This window comes from Euleptes europaea, chromosome 1, assembly GCF_029931775.1.
Source record: "Euleptes europaea isolate rEulEur1 chromosome 1, rEulEur1.hap1, whole genome shotgun sequence".
Taxonomy (NCBI): domain Eukaryota; kingdom Metazoa; phylum Chordata; class Lepidosauria; order Squamata; family Sphaerodactylidae; genus Euleptes; species Euleptes europaea.
In genome coordinates this window covers 11,253,157-11,273,627 of record NC_079312.1, presented here as the reverse complement: position 1 = coordinate 11,273,627, position 20,471 = coordinate 11,253,157, and the positions used below count along the sequence as shown (strand labels likewise).

Sequence of the window (20,471 nt, the reverse complement as noted above, 5' to 3'; positions counted from 1 at the left end):
AGGAAGTCAGAACATTTTTTGTCCTGCCTACCCGGATGGAGAGGAAAACAACCCACAGCTCAGGATGCCCTTCGCCTCAGAGGAGAATAAGCCCTCACGGTAAGTATCCAAGGCTATATTCTCACTTGAAGTCAAGGTGGATGACGCACAGTAAATCAATACAGTCAACAGGATGGGACATACAATCGTACATTGCAATAGGAATCAGGGTTGTAGAACCAACCAGAGGTCTAAAAACAGAACTGCAGCAAAGCATAAGTATTAACACAAATGGGGTGTAATGTCATGAAGTCCCCCTCCAAAGGAACCATTTTTTTCAGGGGAACTGATCTCTGTCACCTGGAGATGTTTTAATAGCAGATCTCCAGTGTCCCCCTCCCCATAGCTTGGCAACCCCAGATGGGGACTGAAATGGCTCCCACATCTTGTCAGTGCAATGAGAAGTTCTCTGTGGGTTTCATGCTTGGTGCTCACTTTTAAGTCGCCCGGCATCGTATTGGCCCGGGCCTGGCTGACCCCAAGAGCAACCCTGGGAGTTGGGGTGACTGAGACATGATTCAAGCAAGATCGAGGCAAACGCTTTTCCTTCCAACGTTGCCTCCCTCACAGGCAGTGGAGAGGTGCTGCTGAGCTGTGGTCTTTGCAGAGGAGTGGAAACGGCTACTGCCCCCCTGGTGCAAGTGGGGAGACATGGGCGGGGGGGGGCACCCACTAACCCCATCTTCTCTTTTCAGAATGGAGCTGTTTCAAGGAGTCCAAGCAACATGTGGTCAGGTAGGAGCTAAAGACTCCTTTAACATCTTGTTACTGCAAGGACTCCTTGGTACACGCTCTGGAACCTGTTATAGCCAAGGTCACGTGAACTACTTTGTTGATGTAGTTCAACTGTCTTGCTTTTTAGTTTGGGATTCCATGCGCTGTGTTCTTGGGTGTTATTTTTCTGGTATTTTGTTCTGCCCTTTTCCCACCCCCTTTTCATCATCATCATCATCATTTGTTTATTACGGTCAAAGACCAGTTTGCACAAAAAGAGATAATAATAATTAAAAACAAAATGTCTGATATTTGCTGAAATAAATCGTAAATTTAGTTACAACAACTCTTGGTAAAATAGTCTGTTTGACGTCAAAGTCATTTTAACAGCTTCTTCTGCCTTATTGCACATGTCCTAGCACAGAATCTCACAACCGGATAGGTAACATCTTTAACAGTATCATCTAATAGTAAGGTGGTATAGCTAACTCTGTCTCTATCTGGGATGTTAGACAAAACTGGATCAATGAGCGTTTTACGTATGTCTTGATAAAATGGGCAGTGTAATAGAACATGTTCAATCGTTTCCACCATTCCAGATTGGCATGGACAGAGGCGGAATTCGTAAGGGAAACGGGCATACCTCCCATTAAGAAGAGAAGATGGAAGGGCATTAAAATGTGCTAAAGTGAAGGCTCTCCGATGTTTAGGGTGATCTAAGGTATAGAGATAATTTGGAGGGGCCGAATATTTTTTACAGTTCTCCACTACTGGGACCGAGTAAGCCCTTGATCTGACATCTTGAAGGGCAATGTCCCAAAACCTCTGTTTGGCTATTGTTTTTGTTCCTTGATAGCCAAGATTTAGTAGAGTTGTACTTGATAAACCTAAACGTTGGAGTTTATCCTCGATTAGGTTAATCCATTTTGAGGAGAAATTATCTGCAAAGATTAGGGGAGTTAAACCAGATGAGGACAATTTCATCTTTAACCAATAGGAAATGGCATGGTACCAAGCTTGTGTTTCTAATGGCACCCCCTTGTCAATCCAACCCCCGTTTCTTTTTGCTCTAATAATAAACCTTTTAAAATATATAAAGGCTTTTTGGCTTCACACAATCTGTTTCTTTGAATCTCTTCCCCACATGCTGTACAGCATGGATGCCACACAGTTGATTATAAGGTATTTCCTGGTGTTTCTTCCCTGTCACTTTGTTATTGATCTAGCACTGCGCTAGAAAGATGCCTTCTCAGCAGGCCACGTCTAGATGTCTGCAGGAGGTCCCAGAGTGGCGGCTGCTGCTGACTAGGGTGCTTTCCAAGGAACCTTAGGTCTATGGGAGTTTTCCAGCAAGCCAGGACACCATTCCCCACTTTCAGGGACAGATCGGGTTTTCCAACCCTCCTGGGTGATTCAATCGCCCTGTCCCGAACCTAGAACCCTGGGATTAATCCCCTTTAAGATAGCTCAACCGAGGCTGGGTAGGACTCTTGCATACACAGTAAACCATACCAATAAAAAGCATTAGGTTTTATTAAAAGGAATATTAAAAGGCCCAGGTAGGTGCAGTAAAATAAAAATGTCTAACTTCCTAGCGTACACGAAGATAGGAAAATCAGCATAAGTGAAGCATCAGGAGGGCAATTCTGGCAAGATGGTTCCCATCTTTTGCTCTTCACAATGATGCTACGGATCAGGTTAAAACCCGTTCCCTGTGTGTGTGTTTTTTACGTGGTAGTATTTCCCACCTTCCCTTTTTGTTCTGCTGGCCCTTTCCTGGCTTCTCGTCAGTAAACCTTTACTTCCATTGCAAACACCAAAATGATCTTCTGCAGCTAATCTGTGCCTGGAAGGTCCGGTTCCCTTCACTGCTGGTACTACGTATCTCACCATCGCCCAGAAACAGGTGGCCAATGTTGAGGCTCCTAGCTTTAGTTTCAGATGAGTTATACCATCCATAGAAAATCATAGCTTCCATGACAAAAGAGTGTGTGTGTCTGGAAGTACCGTAATCTTGGCTAGGATGGTCCATTTTGGACACAGCAACTCCTGTCATCATCCTGAAATGAGAGGCCACTTCTGAGGAGTTACGCCTGCTCAGATAGATGGACGGACAGGCTGATCCTTTTATTCATGCAGATCAGTGGTTCCCAAACGTTTTGGGCCACCGCCCCCTCGGTTCCACAAACTCAACCCCAGGGCCTCCTGCCCTCTCCAACAACACAGTCGAAGGGGCCCACCTCTAACGCCCCCTTGCCTCTTAGTGCCCCCCTAGGTAATCCCACTGCCCCCCGGGGGGTGGTACTGCCCACTTTGGGAACCACTGAGGTAGATGCAAAAACGGGAGCAGTATGTCTTCTAAAAAAAACCCCTTCTGCCATGTTAGTGTTTTTCTCTTGGGATCTGTCAACATTGCCAATGACTTCTGCCAACACATACATTTTTGGTATGGCATGACATTTTCCGTCCCAAGATACCTTGGAATTTGGCTTGGGATAGAAATATACTGCCCAGGAAATACTTTTCATTTGCAATTACTTGCAAACACAGGGTAGGGCTGCCAGCCCACCAGCAACCTTCATTACCCAGGAGAAAACACAAAACAGCGTCATCTGTGCCACAACGTCACTTCCGGGGAAAACCATAGCTTCCCTGCAACTCCTAGAGCTACCCAACATAGGTTCCAGGTTTTCCCTGGAAGTAACACCCTGGTGCAGATAATGCTGCACACAACCCCATGCCCCTTCCCCTGAAGCTCCCAAATATTGTGCATTTCTGATATAGACTGTAACAAAGCAATTCAGTGTAACAACGTTTTGGGGGTTACCGCATTATTTATTCCCAGCGATGTATTAAGAATTTGAGAATGTTATAAAAAAATACTGTTCGCACTTTGTTTGGTCCCTTTAGCTATGAAGACGTCTTCCAACCATTTTTTAGCCGTAGTATCCAAAAACCCTTTCAAAGCGATGTTTTTTATAACATTTTCAAACTCTTAATACGTCGGTGGGAATACATAATGCGGTAACCCCCATGGTCATAACAATTACTTTCAACCATTTTATTTATTTGTCATTTACAGTCCACCTTTCTCACATCTACATGCATCAAGAATCGGAAGTAAATTAGCAGTGGGAATTAGCAAATACCAACGGCTGATGGCAATGAAAGAGCAAAATAACAATTGATAGTAGCATACCCACCCCAGGGCCCTTTGGGCATCCCACCCAGGTCTTCCATCACAGACAACCCACAAGCCAGAGAACTGCAGAGAAGCCGCTTTAGCTGCTATCTCATCTGGCACCACAGCCAACTCTTGCCACGGACAGTCCTGCTCCAGCCAGAAGGCCCGTTCTCCCATTTCCTCCTCTCCGTGCTTCAAGGGCTGCTTCAGGCAGGGGCCCTTCCTGTGCTCCTTTTAGGCGCAGTTTCCAGTCGCTGCCCCCTTCCTGCAGAGGGAAGCCTTGAGGAGGCTGGGGTCTCAGAGTCCCCGGAGGGGCTACCGACTGTATTCCTGGGCGGGGATCCTGCCTGTCTGGTCTCACTGGGATTATAATTCCTTCAAGGTGCAAGGACTCCCGGCTTAAAACAATGGAATTAACAAAAAAAAGGGGAGGGGACCTCAACCTTAGCAAGACAGACAGAGAACCTAAAAGTTGAGCTGCAAATTTATACAAAATACTGATATTGTTTATTATGAAGCGAGCACGCAATTAAAAACACTAGGTCTAAAAATTAGACTGGTCAATTAAAAGATTCTAAAAAGATAATTGCTAATTTACAAACATGGTTGATGATCATAAATATATGCAAATGACCAAGACAACCAAACACATTTCGGCCTATGGGGCCTTCTTCAGTGGCCATACATACATTTCCACATATCAGAAACACATCCTGAAATACATATAAAGGTATGCTGATAAGTAACTGTCTTCTATATTGTGTGGCCTGTTGTCACTTACTAGTGTAAAGCCTGGAATAGTCACCGTTTAAATTGGCTCACACTGAGGTCTAAACATCAAAAGATGTCCATAAGTAAAGTTTTATTGTGTGTGTGTGTGAAGTGCAGTCAAGTCGCCTCCGACTCATGGTGACCCTATGAATGCAAGCCCTCCAAAATGTCCTATCCTTGACAGCCTTGCTCAGATCCTGCAAATCGAAGGCCGTGGCTTCCTTTATTGAGTCAATCCATCTCTTGTTGGGTCTTCCTCTTTTCCTGCTGCCCTCAACTTTTCCTAACATGACTGTCTGACTCTTGTTGTCTCATGACATGACCAAAATATGATAGCCTCAGTTTAGTCATTTTAGCTTCTAGGGTCAGGTCAGGCTTGATTTGATCTATAACCCATTGATTTGTTTTTTTTTTCCGGCAGTCCACGGAATCCGTAACACTCTCCTCCAACTCCACATTTCAAAGGAATCTATTTTCTTCCTATCAGCTTTCTTCACTGTCCAGCTTTCACACCCATACATAGTCATAGGGAATACGATGGCATGAATTAATCTAGTCTTGGTGGCCAGTGACACATCCTTACACTTCAAAATATTTTCTAGCTCCTTCATGGCTGCCCTTCCCAGTCTCAATCTCCTTCTGCTTTCTTGGCTGCGGTCTCCCTTTTGGTTGATGGTGGAGCCAAGGAATAGAAAGTCTTGAACAATTTCAATTTCCTCAGTGTCAACCTTCAAGTTGTGTAATTCTCCTGTAGTCATTACTTTTGTTTTCTTGATGTTCAGCTATAGTCCTGCTTTGGCACTTTCTCTTTTAACTTTCAGCAGTAGTCCTTTCAAATCTTCACTATTTTCTACCAATAATGTAGTGTCATCAGCATCTCAAATTATTAATGTTCCTCCCTCCGATTTTCACCCCACCTTCATCTAAATCTAATCCAGCTTTCCTAATTATATGTTCTGCATATAGATTGAAGAGATAGGGAGATAAAATACATCCTTGTCTGACCCCTTTGTCAATTGGAAACCATTCCGTTTCTCCATATTCTGTTCTAACTGTGGTCTCTTGTCCAGAGTACAGGTTGCGCATTAAAACGATCAGATGTAGAGGCACACCCATTTCCTTTAAAACCAACCATAGCTTTTCATGATCCACACAGTCAAAAGCTTTGCTGTAATCTATGAAACACAAGCTGGTTTTCTTCTGAAATTCTCTCGTATGCTCCAGTAACCAGCGTATATTTGTAATATGATCTCTAGTGCCTCTTCCTTTTCTGAAACCAGCTTGAACATCAGGCATTTCTCATTCCATATATGGTAACAGCCTTTGCTGTAAGATTTTGAGCATCAGTTTACTTGCATGAGAAATTAATGCGATGGTCTGATAGTTGCTGCAATCTTTGATGTCTCCTTTCTTGGGAATTGCAGTGTAAATGGATCATAAAGTTTTCTTATCAGTTCTAAAATCATAAATATTTCCCCACAAGAAACTTACACTAAGGTCCATATTTTAAAAGCGAAATTAAAAACATATCTTGTAATGTATTTCCTATTTCGTCAGGATGTGTCTATCATCAATCAATGATAAAGCATATTGGCAACAACATTTAGAAAAGTCCAGCTAATATACATTACTGTGGGATGGTGCAATACAGTCCATGTAATACGTCTTATAAGGAAAAAAGAGAGGGAGGAACTGTGATTGGTTGGCTCTTTGCCTGTGTGAATCTTGTGCTGTAAGGTAACACTTCGACTCTGACGGAACCTTTCCACACTCCAAACCTTTATATGGCATCTCCCGTGTGAATCTTTTGATGTTTAGTTAAGGAGTCATTCCGAGAGAAGCACTTTCCACACTTCAAGCATTTATGTGGCTTCTCTCCTGTGTGAATCTTTTGATGTTCAGTTAGGTAATAATTCCGAGAGAAGCACCTTCCACACTCCAAGCATTTATGTGGCTTCTCTCCTGTGTGAATCTTTTGATGTTCAGTTAGGAGGTAATTCCGAGAGAAGCACTTTCCACACTCCAAGCATTTATATGGCTTCTCTCCTGTGTGAACCCTTTGATGTACAGTTAGGGCAGTATTCTGAGAGAAGCACTTTTCACACTCCAAGCATTTATATGGCTTCTCTCCTGTGTGAATCTTTTGATGTTCAGTTAGGTGGTAATTCCGAGAGAAGCACTTTCCACACTCCAAGCATCTATGTGGCTTCTCTCCTGTGTGAATCTTTTGATGTTCAGTTAGGTGGTAATTCCGAGAGAAGCACTTTCCACACTCCAAGCATTTATGTGGCTTCTCTCCTGTGTGAAGCTTTTGATGTTCAGTTAGGTGGTAATTCCGAGAGAAGCACTTTCCACACTCCAAGCATTTATGTGGCTTCTCTCCTGTGTGAATCTTTTGATGTTCAGTTAGGAGGTAATTCCGAGAGAAGCACTTTCCACACTCCAAGCATTTATATGGCTTCTCTCCTCTGTGAACCTTTTGATGTCGACTTAGGTCACAATTCCAAGTGAAGCACTTTCCACACTCCAAGCATTTATATGGCTTCTCCCCTGTGTGAATCTTTTGATGTGAAGTTAGGAGGCTATTCCGAGAAAAGGACTTTCCACACTCCAAACATTTATATGGCTTCTCTCCTCTGTGAAGCCTTTGATGTATAGTTAGGACAGTATTCCGAGAGAAGCACTTTCCACACTCCAAGCATTTATGTGGCTTCTCTCCTGTGTGAACCCTTTGATGTGCAGTAAGGTCGCCATTCAGAGAGAAGCACTTTCTACACTCCAAGCATTTATATGGCTTATCCCCTATGTTAATCTTCTGATTTGCAGTAAGGTGGCCATTTTGACAGAAGTACTTTCCACACTCCAAGCATTTATATGGCTTCTGTATTGCTTCCTTTTTCCTTCTGCAGCCTCGCTTTGGAACTTCTTGATCCCTAGATTTTCCTTCCACCTGCCAACCATTGTCTTTTTCCACAACTATCCTTCCAGATTCCTCCTCAAGCACCTTCTCTCTCACATCTGCAACTGCAAAAGAGAGGCAGATATCAAATGAGAATGAAAAGATACTAATACCAGTTAGCAGGTGCAGTCAGTGGTCAACGGGTTTTTCCACAATGAAAGTGTGGGGCCAGGAAAAATTTCAGCAAAGTTTAACCATACACCAGGATGTCTTGTAAAATGAGAAATGGGTAACCAAACTAAGAGGGGGGAGTTTTGTTCCAGTTGCAGAAAGGTGCTCGAGACCACCTTGAGGTTAATATGTTTTTTGGTATTTATTCAGTGAACACAGAAACAGAATAGGGAAAGAAATTTTTTTCAATCTTGAATGTTATTGAAATAATTATTGTTAAAATAAAATTAATAAATAATAAACTATGGACACAAATCTAGAGATTGGCGACTTGGACAGATAATACAGAGCTTTCTAAAAACCTGTAATTTGACCCAGGCTTTCAGAAACTCTGGGGCAAAAGTACATTGGGCAGTTATAACACCCCACAATAATAGAAGCTGTGCCTGTAACATAAGAAACAAATGCCTTCATTGGCCATTGCTGGGCCACAACACAGTATTGTCAGCCTTCAAGCCTTGGTTTCTGTATGTTTGAGGCAGGGTCAGGCAACAGTGCCCTTTTGAAGGCTGCTTTGGCCTTTGAGGCCCAGTACCAACTGCAGCCAGGCAATGTGACACTGCCAAAGCCAGTTTCAGACTAGCATCTGGGAGACTCAGATTTAATCCCCCTTCTTCTCTAGAAGCTCACTGGGAGACTTTGGACCAATGGCACACACACAGCCTAACCTACTCCACAGGGCTGTGGTGAGGATAAAATGCAGGAGCAGAGAATTACGTTAGCTGCTCTGAACCTCTATTGAGAAGAACAATGTTGTGTAAAGCAAATATATCCTCAATACAGATGAACATGGGGTGCAAGTTGGTGGGTGGGAAGGCGTTACAGAAGAAACATGGAAAACGGAGCATGTGAAGGCTGCCAGCATGAGACAGGCAGTGCAGGGAGGGAGATAAAGGGGGAAATAAGCCACTCCCCACAAGTCCTTACAATTGCCCCACTCTCAAATGGAGCCCAGACCAGCCAGCACCACTTCTACGGGTCCACCCTAGCGGCTGGGCTGGCACATCATAAGTGGGTCAGATTTCTCCCAGGTAGAGGCTGCCAGGGGGAGGCAAGGAGGCAAAGCTGAAGATGGGAGAAAAGTCATTTTGGTGGGTGGGAAGGTGAGATGAATAATGGTGAGGAAATTGAAATTTCCATGAGGAAGAAAAGAGGTAATAATGTGGGAGAAGGGATACAGTGGAAAATGAGTCGCTACCAGAAGCTTTGCCAACTTTTCCAGGAATTGGAAAACCCTGGACCAAAAAACCCCCATAATCCCCCCCATGCCTTGTGCCTTTTGCATTCAAACCTATGGTTGACGGTGGAAGGAATAACAATAACAATAAAGCTACGTGTCTCAATATTGACCCCAGGCTTCAGGTTAACAAGCAAGACTTGCAGTGCCAAAAATGAAGGGGATCAGACCATCCAGGGCACAGATTTGCTCTTCGACATCCCTCTGCAATGGGAACAAACGTTTGCTCATGAGAAGACAGGAAACTGCCACAGCACAGACAGGAAGGGTGGAAAATATATCCCCTTTACAAAACAAACGGGACTCAGCAACTTCCCTGACCTATCAGATCCAGCACAGTGTGGGGTAGGGCTGTCAATTCGGTTCGGCCCGAACTGAAAATCAGCCGAATTTCCCTTGATTCGGCGGTTTTTAGTTCGGGAGGAACCGAACTCAAAACTGGCGGGCAACCGGGGGGGCCGAATTCAGCGAGTTCAGGAGTTTGCGAATAAATTCGGCCAATTCGGGGCCGTCAGTAAGCAGCATAACCTTCAGTAAGCAGCACTCTCCTCCCCCGGCCAATTGGTGGCCAAGCTGGGTCTTCTTCTGGCCAATCAGTCAGGATTGAGTACTGGAGGAATCAGCTGATGTGCGGCCGGCCGGGGAAAGAGATAGAGAGAGGGAAATCCTCATGTGTGTGTGAGGGGGTGCTTGTGCACATTCGCTCCTTTCCGTGGCTGCAGGGGGTGCATTTTTTGGGGTACAGACCCCAAACTTTCAGGGGATATTCAGACAAGCCTTCTTAAGAGACCACCCAAGTTTTGTAAACATTGGGTCAGGGGGTCCCGAGATATGGGCTCCCCCCTTTTTCTTTCCATGGCTGCAGAGGGCGCATTTGTGGGTGTGCCGACCCCAAACTTTCAGCGGAGCATCAGACAAGGCTTCTTAAGATACCCCCCAAGTTTTGTAAACATTGGGTCAGGGGGTCCCGAGATATGGGCTCCACCCCTTTTTCCTCTCCCCCCTTTTCCATTTTCGTGGCTGCAGGGGGCGCTTTTTTGGGGGTGCAGCCTCCAAACTTTTATCATAGCTTCAGAGAATCCCTCTTAAGAGACCACCCAAGTTTTGTAAAGATGGGTTCAGTGGGGGCTGAAATATTGGCTCCCCCCCTTTTCTCTTTCCGTGGCTGCAGGGGGCGCATTTTTGGGTGTGCCGACCCCAAACTTTCAGCGGAGCTTCAGAAAAGGCTTTTTAAGAGACCACCCAAGTTTTGTAAACATTGGGTCAGGGCCCCCCGAGATATGGGCTTTCCCCTTTTCCCTATTGGGATGAATGGATCACCCTCGAGAGATGCATACATATGGATCTTATATTGGATACAAATGGAATCATATTGGATTACCCAGCCTCCCAGCCCCTCCTGCTGGAACAGAAGACAGCCACAGTAAGACCCCTTTGGGGGCTTTAATCTATAATTTTTCTTTTCTGTGTGTGTGTGTGGGGGGAAAGCAGAGTCTGTGTGTGTGTGTGGGGAGGGAGCAGTTTCTGTGGGTGGGGGGGGAAGCCAAAGGGGGCTTTTGCCGGTTCTGCCTGGGGTGTGTGTTCCCCCTCCAGTCTCTCTCTCCCTGGTTTGAGGGGGGGCTTCATTTTTATTCTTCAGGTTTTTCCTCATTCATAAGATCAGTTAGGTTATTTTGATGCTTGCTCAAAACTGGTTTTCAAATGGTGACTTAAAGAATGCATCTTCCTGGTCCCAAGTCCAATGCAAAAGGAGAAATTCCACCCCCTCCTGCTCATTATGCATAGCTAGCTGCCTCTGTCCCTTTCCATGGTATGCAAACTCCCAGGTGTCAGGTGTTGCTTTGCACTGTTGCAAAGGTGTTGCATTGCGTGCTTGTGTTGCTTTGCAGTTGTATTGTTTTGCAAAATTCTTCACACCTGCCCCGCCCTTTGCATGTTTGCAAAGGGGTTGCTTTTCAGTTGTGTTGCTTTGCAAAGTTCTTAGCACCTGCCCCGCCCTTGCTCTCATCAGCTGTTTGTCGGGGCTGGGAGCTTTGTGCCTGGGCGGCAAGCTCTGCTGAGAGATATACATTAAGGGTGGGGGGGACCCCTTTCAGGGCCCATATCTCAGCCCCCCCTGACCCAATCTTTACAAAACTTGGGGAGTCTTTCAATATACGTAATTTGAAGCTCTGCTGAAAGTTTGGGACCTCTAAGCCCAAAAATGCCCCCCCCAGAGCCGCGGAAAGGCGCGATTGTGTTTTTAATGGCTTTATTCGGCCGAATTTTTTTTCCGAACTTTGAATTCCCGCCGAATTGAACGGATCCGAAGTGGGGGAGTTCGGACTTCGGCACGTACCGAACCCACAAGGGCCAAATTCGGCCGAATCTGAACTGTACCGAATTTTTTTTTTTTGACAGCCCTAGTGTGGGGGTTGGAGTATCCAACTTGGATCTAAGAGACACGGGGACCTGGTGCCAGTCACACCCTCTTAGCCAGACCTACCTGGCAGGACTGTTGTGAGGATCAAATGGAGGAAGGAGAACAACGAAGGCAGCTTTGTGCCCCCATAAAGAAGAAAAGCTGCACAGGCAGAAAATATTCCCTCCTTTACAAAACAAAGGAGTTTGAAGAATTTTTCAAGGCGGTTAGCTTTAGTGGGTGGAGTGATTTGACATAAATCTAATTTTTCCTACAGTCTCCCAGTGGGAAATTCACTCTCTGGCCTTGTAAAATCAACAATGCCATTCCTCCTCACCTCCCATCAGCTTCTGTCACTCAAACAACGGACTGTGGTAGAAGCACTCTGCCTCAAAATGGAAAGGCTGAAGTAGAAAACGGGAGCTACGGGCATCTGTCAGTTATCTGATAGAGAACTTGGTGATCTGGGGGAGTCAGCACAGATTTGTACCGAACCGGTCCGGCCAGACCAACCTCGACACCTTTTTGATCGAGTGACGAGCTTAATGGATCATGGGAACGCTGTCGACATTGTTTACCTGATTTCGGTAAAGCTTTTGACAGGGCTCTCCATGAATTTCTAATGGGTAGCTGGAGGACTGCGGACTGGACTTAGGATAGTTAGGGGGATAGGGAACCGGTTGGAGAACTGCACTCAAAGAGTAGTTGTCAATGGCGTTTTATCTGATTGGAGGGAGGTGTCCAGGTGGGTGCCACAGGGATCCGGTTTTGGGCCTGGCACTTTCCAATATTTTTAGAAATTTGCACAGGACACCAAATTGGGAAGAGTAGCAAACAGAGATAGAATTCAGTGAGATTTGAACACACGGGAAGAAAGGGCAGATGTGAACAAGATGCAATTCAACAAAGATAAAGGCAGAGTTCTACATCTGGGTAACAAAAATGAGAAACACGCATACTGGATGGGCAGCACACTTCTGGGTATCAGTGTCTGTGAACAAGATCTTGAGGCGGGGTGGCCTGTAAACTAAATATGAGCAGTCAGTGTGATGCAGCGGCAAAAAAGGCTAATGCATTCTTGGGTCTATCAACAGAAGACAACATCTAAATCTCAAGATGTGATAGTCCTGCTGAATACCCCATTGGTCAGGCTGTATCTGGAGTACTGCGTGCAGTTCTGGAGGCCTCAATTAAATAGGGATGTGGACAAAATGGAATGGGTGCAGAAGAAAGCAATGACGATGATCAAAGGCCTGGAGACCAAGCCCTGCAAGGAAAGGTTGAGGGACTAGGGAATCTTCAGTCAGGAAAAGAGGAGACTGAGGGGAGAGACGCTTGCTCTCAGTTTGAAAGGCTGCCGCTTAGAAGAGGATAGGGAGCTGTTAATGTTGGCAACAGAGGATAAGACTTGCAATAATAGTTACATATTACGGATGAAAAGGTACCAGCTAGATAGTAGGGAAAAAATCTTTATACAATCAGAGTAGTCCAGCAGTGGAATCGGCTGCGGAGGCAGGCTCCCCCTTGCTGGCAGTCTTCAAGCAGCGGCCAGACTAGTACTTGTCACAGATGCTTTAGGCTGATTCTGCATTGAGCCTGTATGGCCCTTTCTAATTTTTTCATTCTAACCCAACTAGATAGTCTCCCTCTCTCACAATCAGAGCCTTATTCATCAACACATTTTTCTAAACAGTATAGAAATAAGTAATGGTTTCATTTTCAGGCGTTGTAATATCCGTATTTGTGGGAATTCCATTATTTCGTCTGTGGTGAATTAAAGTGTGTTCTGAAATTCAAGAGGGTCAAAGGAAGATGCCACCTCCTCCCTTCTCTTCCCAATTTATAATAAAAGGGAAAACATCCTTACCCAGAGAGGCCACCGTCTTGTAATTTTCCCTCAACACTTCCCAGAAAAGTTTTCGTTGGCCTGGATCCAGCAGAACCCATTCCTCCTCCGTGAAGAACACGGCTACCTCCTCAAAGGATACTGGGGATCTCTGAAAGAAAAAAATATGGCCTAGTTGATCATCGATTCCTGTCCCCGAGCATTCAAGAAAGAAAGGAGGATCCCATCAGACAGTCAGCTGATTAAAATAATGCAATACATTAAGCCAACAGCAAGGAAAATTGCATTCTTTTTTGAGTCTCTGACATGTATAATATACTGAATGTCTCCAAGAAATACACATTCAGAAAATTGCAGAGAACTGTTCTTCTCTTGGTCGAGTCCCATCAAATGTTTAAAAAGGTTCCCCTATTGTTGATCTACCATTGTCCACTATGCCATTTTGCACATTGAACCCCAGGAGTACCCAGAAAGTATGTTTCCAGAGAAGACTTTTGCTTTCAACATTTTTGTCTGCAGAGGCATTATGTGCTGTTACTCTAAAGCTTGCCTCCAGCTCTCTAAGTATAAACTGGCCTAATTAAGGCCATCGTGTCTTCGATTTTTTCCTAATGAACCCAAGGCCTATTCACCCCAGGCCGCGTGATCCTTGTGGCTTGGTGGCTTATAGATGCAGGACACAAAACACCCAGCACGAACTGGCAGCCTCAGAGACCTTTCCAGACACTTGTGGAATGGATGCAGCTTGAACAACACACCCGTCAACTGCAAGCAACCTGCTGCATCATCTAAACTGATTTTGGATTTCACATAAAAGCAACGATGTATGGCAAAGATAAACATCTTGAAGAAAAATTACTAATGTGTGTTTTGGGGGGAATATTCTTATCAATAATAGTAAAATGAAAGCTAGGAGCCTCAAAATTGGCATGAGACTCAGGATATTTGTGGGAATTGTGAAGCGAGAAGGAGAGTTCCAAGAAAGATGGTAGCACTTGGTTGACCACTGTATGAACAGACTGCTGGACTTGATGGACCTTGATCTGATCCAGCATGGCCTTTCTTATGTTCTTACTAGTAACCTTGGAACTCAGCTGCCTGCTTGAAACTCATGAATCCTTGTAACGGGCATGCACAATTGTGCAGGATCATTGCAAAGATTCATGGGAAACTGAATTTTCAAGCAGGCAGCCATTACAGACTGTGAAAAATAAGTAATTTTAAAATTCTCCCGGGGGGCATTTTTTGAGGGAGCTGCAAGGGACTCTCGTTGCATGAACCCCAAAGTTTGGTAAAGTCTGGGGCAGGGGGTCCGATTTCATGGAGTCCCAAAGGGGTAACCCCCATTCCCCATAGAAAAACATTGTAAATTTTACTATGCATGGAAGAGGGGGGGTGACCCCTTCTGGACCCCATAAAATTGGCCTCTCTGACCCAATATTCAGCAAACTTTGTGGTTCATGCAAGGAAGCTACCCTTGAAGCTACCCTGAAAATCTGGGACCTCTGCTTCCAAAAATGCCCCCACAGGAGCTTCGGGAAAAAAAACATAAAGTATAATGGACCCGAATTTTTCGGTAAATCTGGAAATAAAGCCGAAATACAAATTTACTGGTATGGGTATTCAGCTTATTCTGGGTTTACTGACAAAATCGCACCCAATAAACCCAAACTCGAAACATATATATGTATGAACATCTATCCATCTATCCATCCATCCACACACACACACACACACACACACACACACACACACACACACACACATATATATATTGCACAATCCTAGTCCCAACCAATGCACCCAATGTAGATCAAGAATCTTTTCCGACCTACCGATGACCACTCTGGTCTGAGAAACTGCAGCAACCATGTAAGAAATATTTTACTTCTGATATGGCATTACAGCTTCGAAACGCCGTGACTTCGGGCAACCCAACAACCTGAGTGATTACGTTACACCAGCGTTCTATCTCCGGATGGACACAGATCCTTCTAAAGCGATCACAGGACAGCAACATCCAACTGTTCAGGAAAAGTAAGTCAAAGAGTTGATTTGATGCAGACTGCTACTCTGCAAAAAAGCAATCTTGTGACAAAGTAACACAACTGAAATCCTAAAACAGCACTACAAAAATCTCCTAGTCATAGAATTAAAACCCCAACAACACAGACTAAGTAACATAACCAAAATTCCTCCAGAGCTCAAAATCCTAAAACAGTGCTACAAAAATCTTTTAGTCGAGAAAAAAACAAAGAGCACAAAGAGACTCTTGGTCTCAACTGATCCAAGCTTCCAAAAGCACTCAACAACTTTCTGGCACCCTAATTAAAGCTGACCTCCACACACAGCCCCCAAATGTAGGCTGCTACATCTCCCCTCGCCTTTGGGAATCTCCTTTCTGCACACTTTTTTCATCCACAACAGATTGCCATTCTTTCCTGAAGACCCAGTTACAAAGCTTTCCACAACAGACTTCAGTAACAGCTAAAGAAGTTAGAAACTAATAAACCAACTAAGACCTGGTAAGGCCCTTGGAAGTGAAATGATAACCCCAGAGATGACCAATATAGATTGGTGGGCCCAAATGCTTGCAGGCCATATTTACCCGTCAGCCCTCATCTGACCGGACTGGGGACTGGGGACTTGGAATTATTGTCCCAATATACAAAAAAGGAGAAAAATTAGATCCTGCCAATTATCTAAAAGCAAGATATACCTCTCAAGATCATCTCTCTAACAGGATCCCACTTGACTCCTTTATCAAGCAGGGCTGTATTTTAGCCCCCTTACTTTTCAACTTCTATATTAACACCTTGGCGCAACAGCTAACGAACCCAAGCTTCCATCCACCAGAGCTTGCCCACAAAATGATTCCTGCCTAATTGTATGGGAATGACACAGTTATCTTGTCTCACTCACAAGTGGCCCTTATAAGAGCCCTTCCTGCCTTCGCCTCATACTGCAAAGAAGAAAATCATACGATAAACTACCAAAAAATGAACGTCCTTTTCTTCACTAAAAACATCGAAGTCACAGATGGCAATTTGAAGACCATAACACTGAACAAAACAAAATGTTTAAATATCTTGGTAGCAGATTCTGATTATAAATCATCTTCTGCAATATTAAAATTCTACTTTATTATCTCCTTCTCCATCCCTGCAGCACTTAAAATCTTCCAAGGAAAGGTCATATCTCAGCTTTTGATATGGGTCCCAGCTTTGCATCTATAAAGACGGGTGCTCACTGGATATGATTCAATCCAAGTTCCTGCGAAAGATACCTGGAGTTCTGCGATGCACCCCAAATGCCCTCTTCTCATTAGAAACCGGCTTGATTCCCTTGGAGACCCATATGTGGATCCGTGCATTCAATTACTGGCTAAAACTCATATTTTACCCTACCGGCCTAGTGCCTCTAACTCTTGCCCCGATAACCATCCCTCAACCTGGAAAAGCGCAATCGAGAAGGAACTTCAGAAATATGGCCTCTCTCCCCAAGGTAATACAAACATCAGAATAAATGGCTAGATAAAAACAAACATACTGGAAAACATCCAGGCAATGGCTACTAATAATAATGATTTTACTAGTAACTCATAACACCCTTGCACATTTCAGTGTTCTACCTTCAGCCCTCCTGGATGGCAGATTCCACCTCATTCCTCTTTCCCAACGACTTTGTCCATGTGGAACAGGGAAAGTGGAGACTATAGAACATGTCTCACTGCACTGCCCTTTTTACAACAATATTAGATCTCAGTATGTTGTCTCCATTCTGTAAACCTTTCCCAGAAGATCTGAAGAATGTTATGTTTCCCTTCTTGTCGCAGATACTTCCCCAGGAGCGAACCTTCCAAGTAGCCAATTCTGTCTTTGGTCGAGGGGGATACATTAACGGCTAACTGAGACTAATAAGCCTATTCCATAGATGGCATCACCTTCCCATCAGGAAGCCAGGAAGGTGGAGGGCAGCACAGACAGAGAAGGTGAATTAGATCCCCTCTGTTACAAAACAAACCTTTGGACCAGTTGCCAATTCAGAGATCTTCTTCAGGAAGATGCTCATAGGAATCACATTCCACAGGAAGCAACGAAAGGTATTTAAAATACTTCCACAAGAGGAGTAAACTATGGCCAAATGTCTGTTTGGGGATTAGCCTGTGGAACGTGCAAAAAGCAAAATTGCGAGCATAATGACATACAGGGGCTAGGAGGAACAGACAATGAACCCAGCTGGATCAGACCTGGAGTCCATCTAGCTATAAACAATAAAATAAACCCATGCTGGTTGGATGGAACACATTCAAGCGAGTGAAAACAGAATCACCCTCCCCAAACACAGATCTTGCCCAGGAAGCCGCTCTCAGTGCCTCCTCCTTAAGAACATAAGAAAAGCCCTGCTGGATCAGACCAAGGCCCATCAAGTCTAGCAGTCTGTTCACACAGTGGCCAACCAGGTGCCTCTCGGAAGCCCACAAGCAAGACCACTGCAGCAGCAGCATCCTGCCTGTGTTCCTCAGCACTTAAGACAATAGGCATGCTCCTCTGATCCTGGAGAGAATAGGTATGCATCATGACTAGTATCCATTTTAACTAGTACCCATTAATACCCCTTTCCTCCATGAACATGTCCACTTCCCTCTTAAAGCCTTCCAAGTTGGCAGCCTATGTGTACAAGGGCAGTATGATATCTGCAGTTTTAGTCTCAATTCCTCGTCTAATTATGGCCAGCATGGAATTTGCTTTTTTTACAGCAGCTACACACTGGGTTGGCATCTTCACATTGAGCTATCCACTACCACCCCAAGATCCCTTTCTTGGTCTGTCGCTGCCAGCACAGATCCCATCAGTGTATATGTGAAGTTGGGATTTTTTGCCCCAATATGTATCACTTTACACTTGCTCACATTGAATCTCATTTGCCATTTTAATGCCCATTCTTCCAGTTTGTAGAGATCCTTTTGGAGCTCTTTACAGTCTGATTTTGTTTTAAACACCCTAAATAATTTGGTGTCATTTGCAAACTTGGCTGCTTCGCTGTTCAACCCCAACTCCAGGTCACTGATGAACAGGTTGAAAAGCACCGGTCCCAACACAGATCCCTGAGGGACCCCATTGCTCACATCCCTCCATTGGGAGAATTGACTCTTTCACTCCTGTTCACACAGACTCCCTCTCCTCTCCCCATGATGTTGATGAAATCTTCAACTCACCTTTCCTGCAGAGGTGCAAGAGCCAAATTCTCCCTCCAGCCGGAGGAAATGAGAAAGAAAAGAGGCCCCGCAGAACTGCTTATTCCATACACTTCCTTCTTGGCCTTGTGGAAAAACTATTCCATGGATACCTAGGAAAGGCATGGATGACTTCTCTGGTGCTCGCAAGGCCTTCTGGGAAATGTAGTTCCCTGCAAAAAGACCCAAACAGAATAAAAATAACCTGAAGTTCTTGGGAACGTGGAAGAGAAGGTTGCATTGATTGTCACTGTGAGAGACAGCTTCACATGTATACCAATAAATAAATATTTGCTGTTTGCTGAAACCCCCTGCTTCAGTGATCTCTGTCCTCTTCAGGCTCAATACAAAACTTACCTCACAGCAGCACCCCGAACCCTGTATACTTCCTACCCTGAGCATCTTGTCACTGAGGGGAAGCCTTATATCACAAGAACAAGACCTGCTCATAGACGACTTTCGTTTTCCCTCTGCACAGATGTTGACTGCAAGAATCCACCAAGCCCAGCCGATTCCACCCCGAGGGGGGTGCCTCAGGAGGGCCTCAGGCAGGGGACCTTCCCCAGCCCTGCAACCCAAAATCTCCCTGTCTTAACCCTTTTTCAAGTGCCATCACTGAGCTCCAGACTTTTGAGATGCAGAACTGGAACTCTGCCACAGAAAGCCCGAAAAAGGAGTCCCAGGGACTGGCTAGCAGGTCCAACACTGGATAGCGTCTGTAACCGGCAAGTATAAAAATATAGAAAGCTTGTAGAATTTTTCTATTTAAAGTCCCAAAGCACTGTCTTGTTTAGAGGCTTGACTTCCTTTTAAAAGTGAAACAACCCTAGACATTCTTTGTCAAGGACTAATGTTTCAGAATTACTCTGTCAAGGACTTAAGTGTCATGAAGAAGTGCTTTTTGTACTCTTTGCCCTTTCAATGGCTGTTACCGCACTACGTATTCCCACCGATGTATTAAGAGTTTGAAACTGTTATAAAAAATACTGTTTGCACTTTGTTTGGCCCCTTTAGCTGTGAAGACGTCTTCCAAACATTTTTTAGCTGTGGCATCCAAAAACCCTTTTAAAGCGATGGTTTTTATAACATTTCCAAACTCTTGATACATCACTGGGAATACCTAGTGCAGTAACAGCCAACGACTCCACTTGCAGAAGTGCTTTTTGCACTGACCTTTCTTTCTCCTCTGATAATATTTGTGCTGACTGTGAGCTAATGATGTAATGTAATAATATAATGTGATTTTAGATTGAATTTTAAGTCTTAGAAAGTAAAGGAAAGATTTATATTAATCATGTTCTTCAGGAGAAGAAAATGTTGGTAAAAGCAGCTTTCATAGAAACATAACAAAGACACAAACTGACTGTTTAGTACATGTGGCTATGGTCAGCAAATGACCTGCTGTGGAAAGGAACTCCTTATATGGTAAGTGCAGCAGAATTGCTGCCCCAGGTAACATACAGTTCAAATGCAGGTTTGCACAAACACACTCTCAAGATCAGATAGACACTGATCTTGAAGGATATAAAAAGAGGAGCTTCCTAGCCAGGAGTTAGAATGGATCTGGCCTGAATGGATCTCTCCACCCCTAGCATGGGATGTAGGCTCTCAGACCTTAATTCTTGCATAGGTTGAGGCTCTTACACCTTCCATATGGGTTAAGACTTTCTTGCCTAAAAAGTCTCTCTAAGTGTTTAGCCCTTGCGTGTTCTGAATACTTTCAGATTTCTCCAACATTTACAAGTCTTCCTATAAGACTGGTAAAAGGTAAAGGTCCCCGGTGCAAGCACCGGGTCATTCTTGACCCATGGGGTGATGTCACATCCTGACATTTTCTAGGCAGACTTTGTTTACGGGGTGGTTTGCCAGTGCCTTCCCCAGTCATCTTCACTTTACCCCCAGCAAGCTGGGTA

The 20,471-nt window shown here is 44.5% G+C and overlaps 1 protein-coding gene across 1 annotated transcript in view; it reads left to right on the top strand.

Moving 5' to 3' along the window:
- LOC130489962 (zinc finger protein 664-like) overlaps positions 1 to 19,271 on the top strand; it is a 31,468-nt gene extending 12,197 nt beyond the window's left edge. The window contains exons 4-5 of the mRNA XM_056863785.1: positions 15,230 to 15,359; positions 19,166 to 19,271. Coding sequence (XP_056719763.1) covers positions 15,230 to 15,359; positions 19,166 to 19,271 — 236 coding nt within the window. The remainder of the gene's footprint in view (positions 1 to 15,229; positions 15,360 to 19,165) is intronic.
- Positions 19,272 to 20,471: the final 1,200 nt, after the last annotated feature.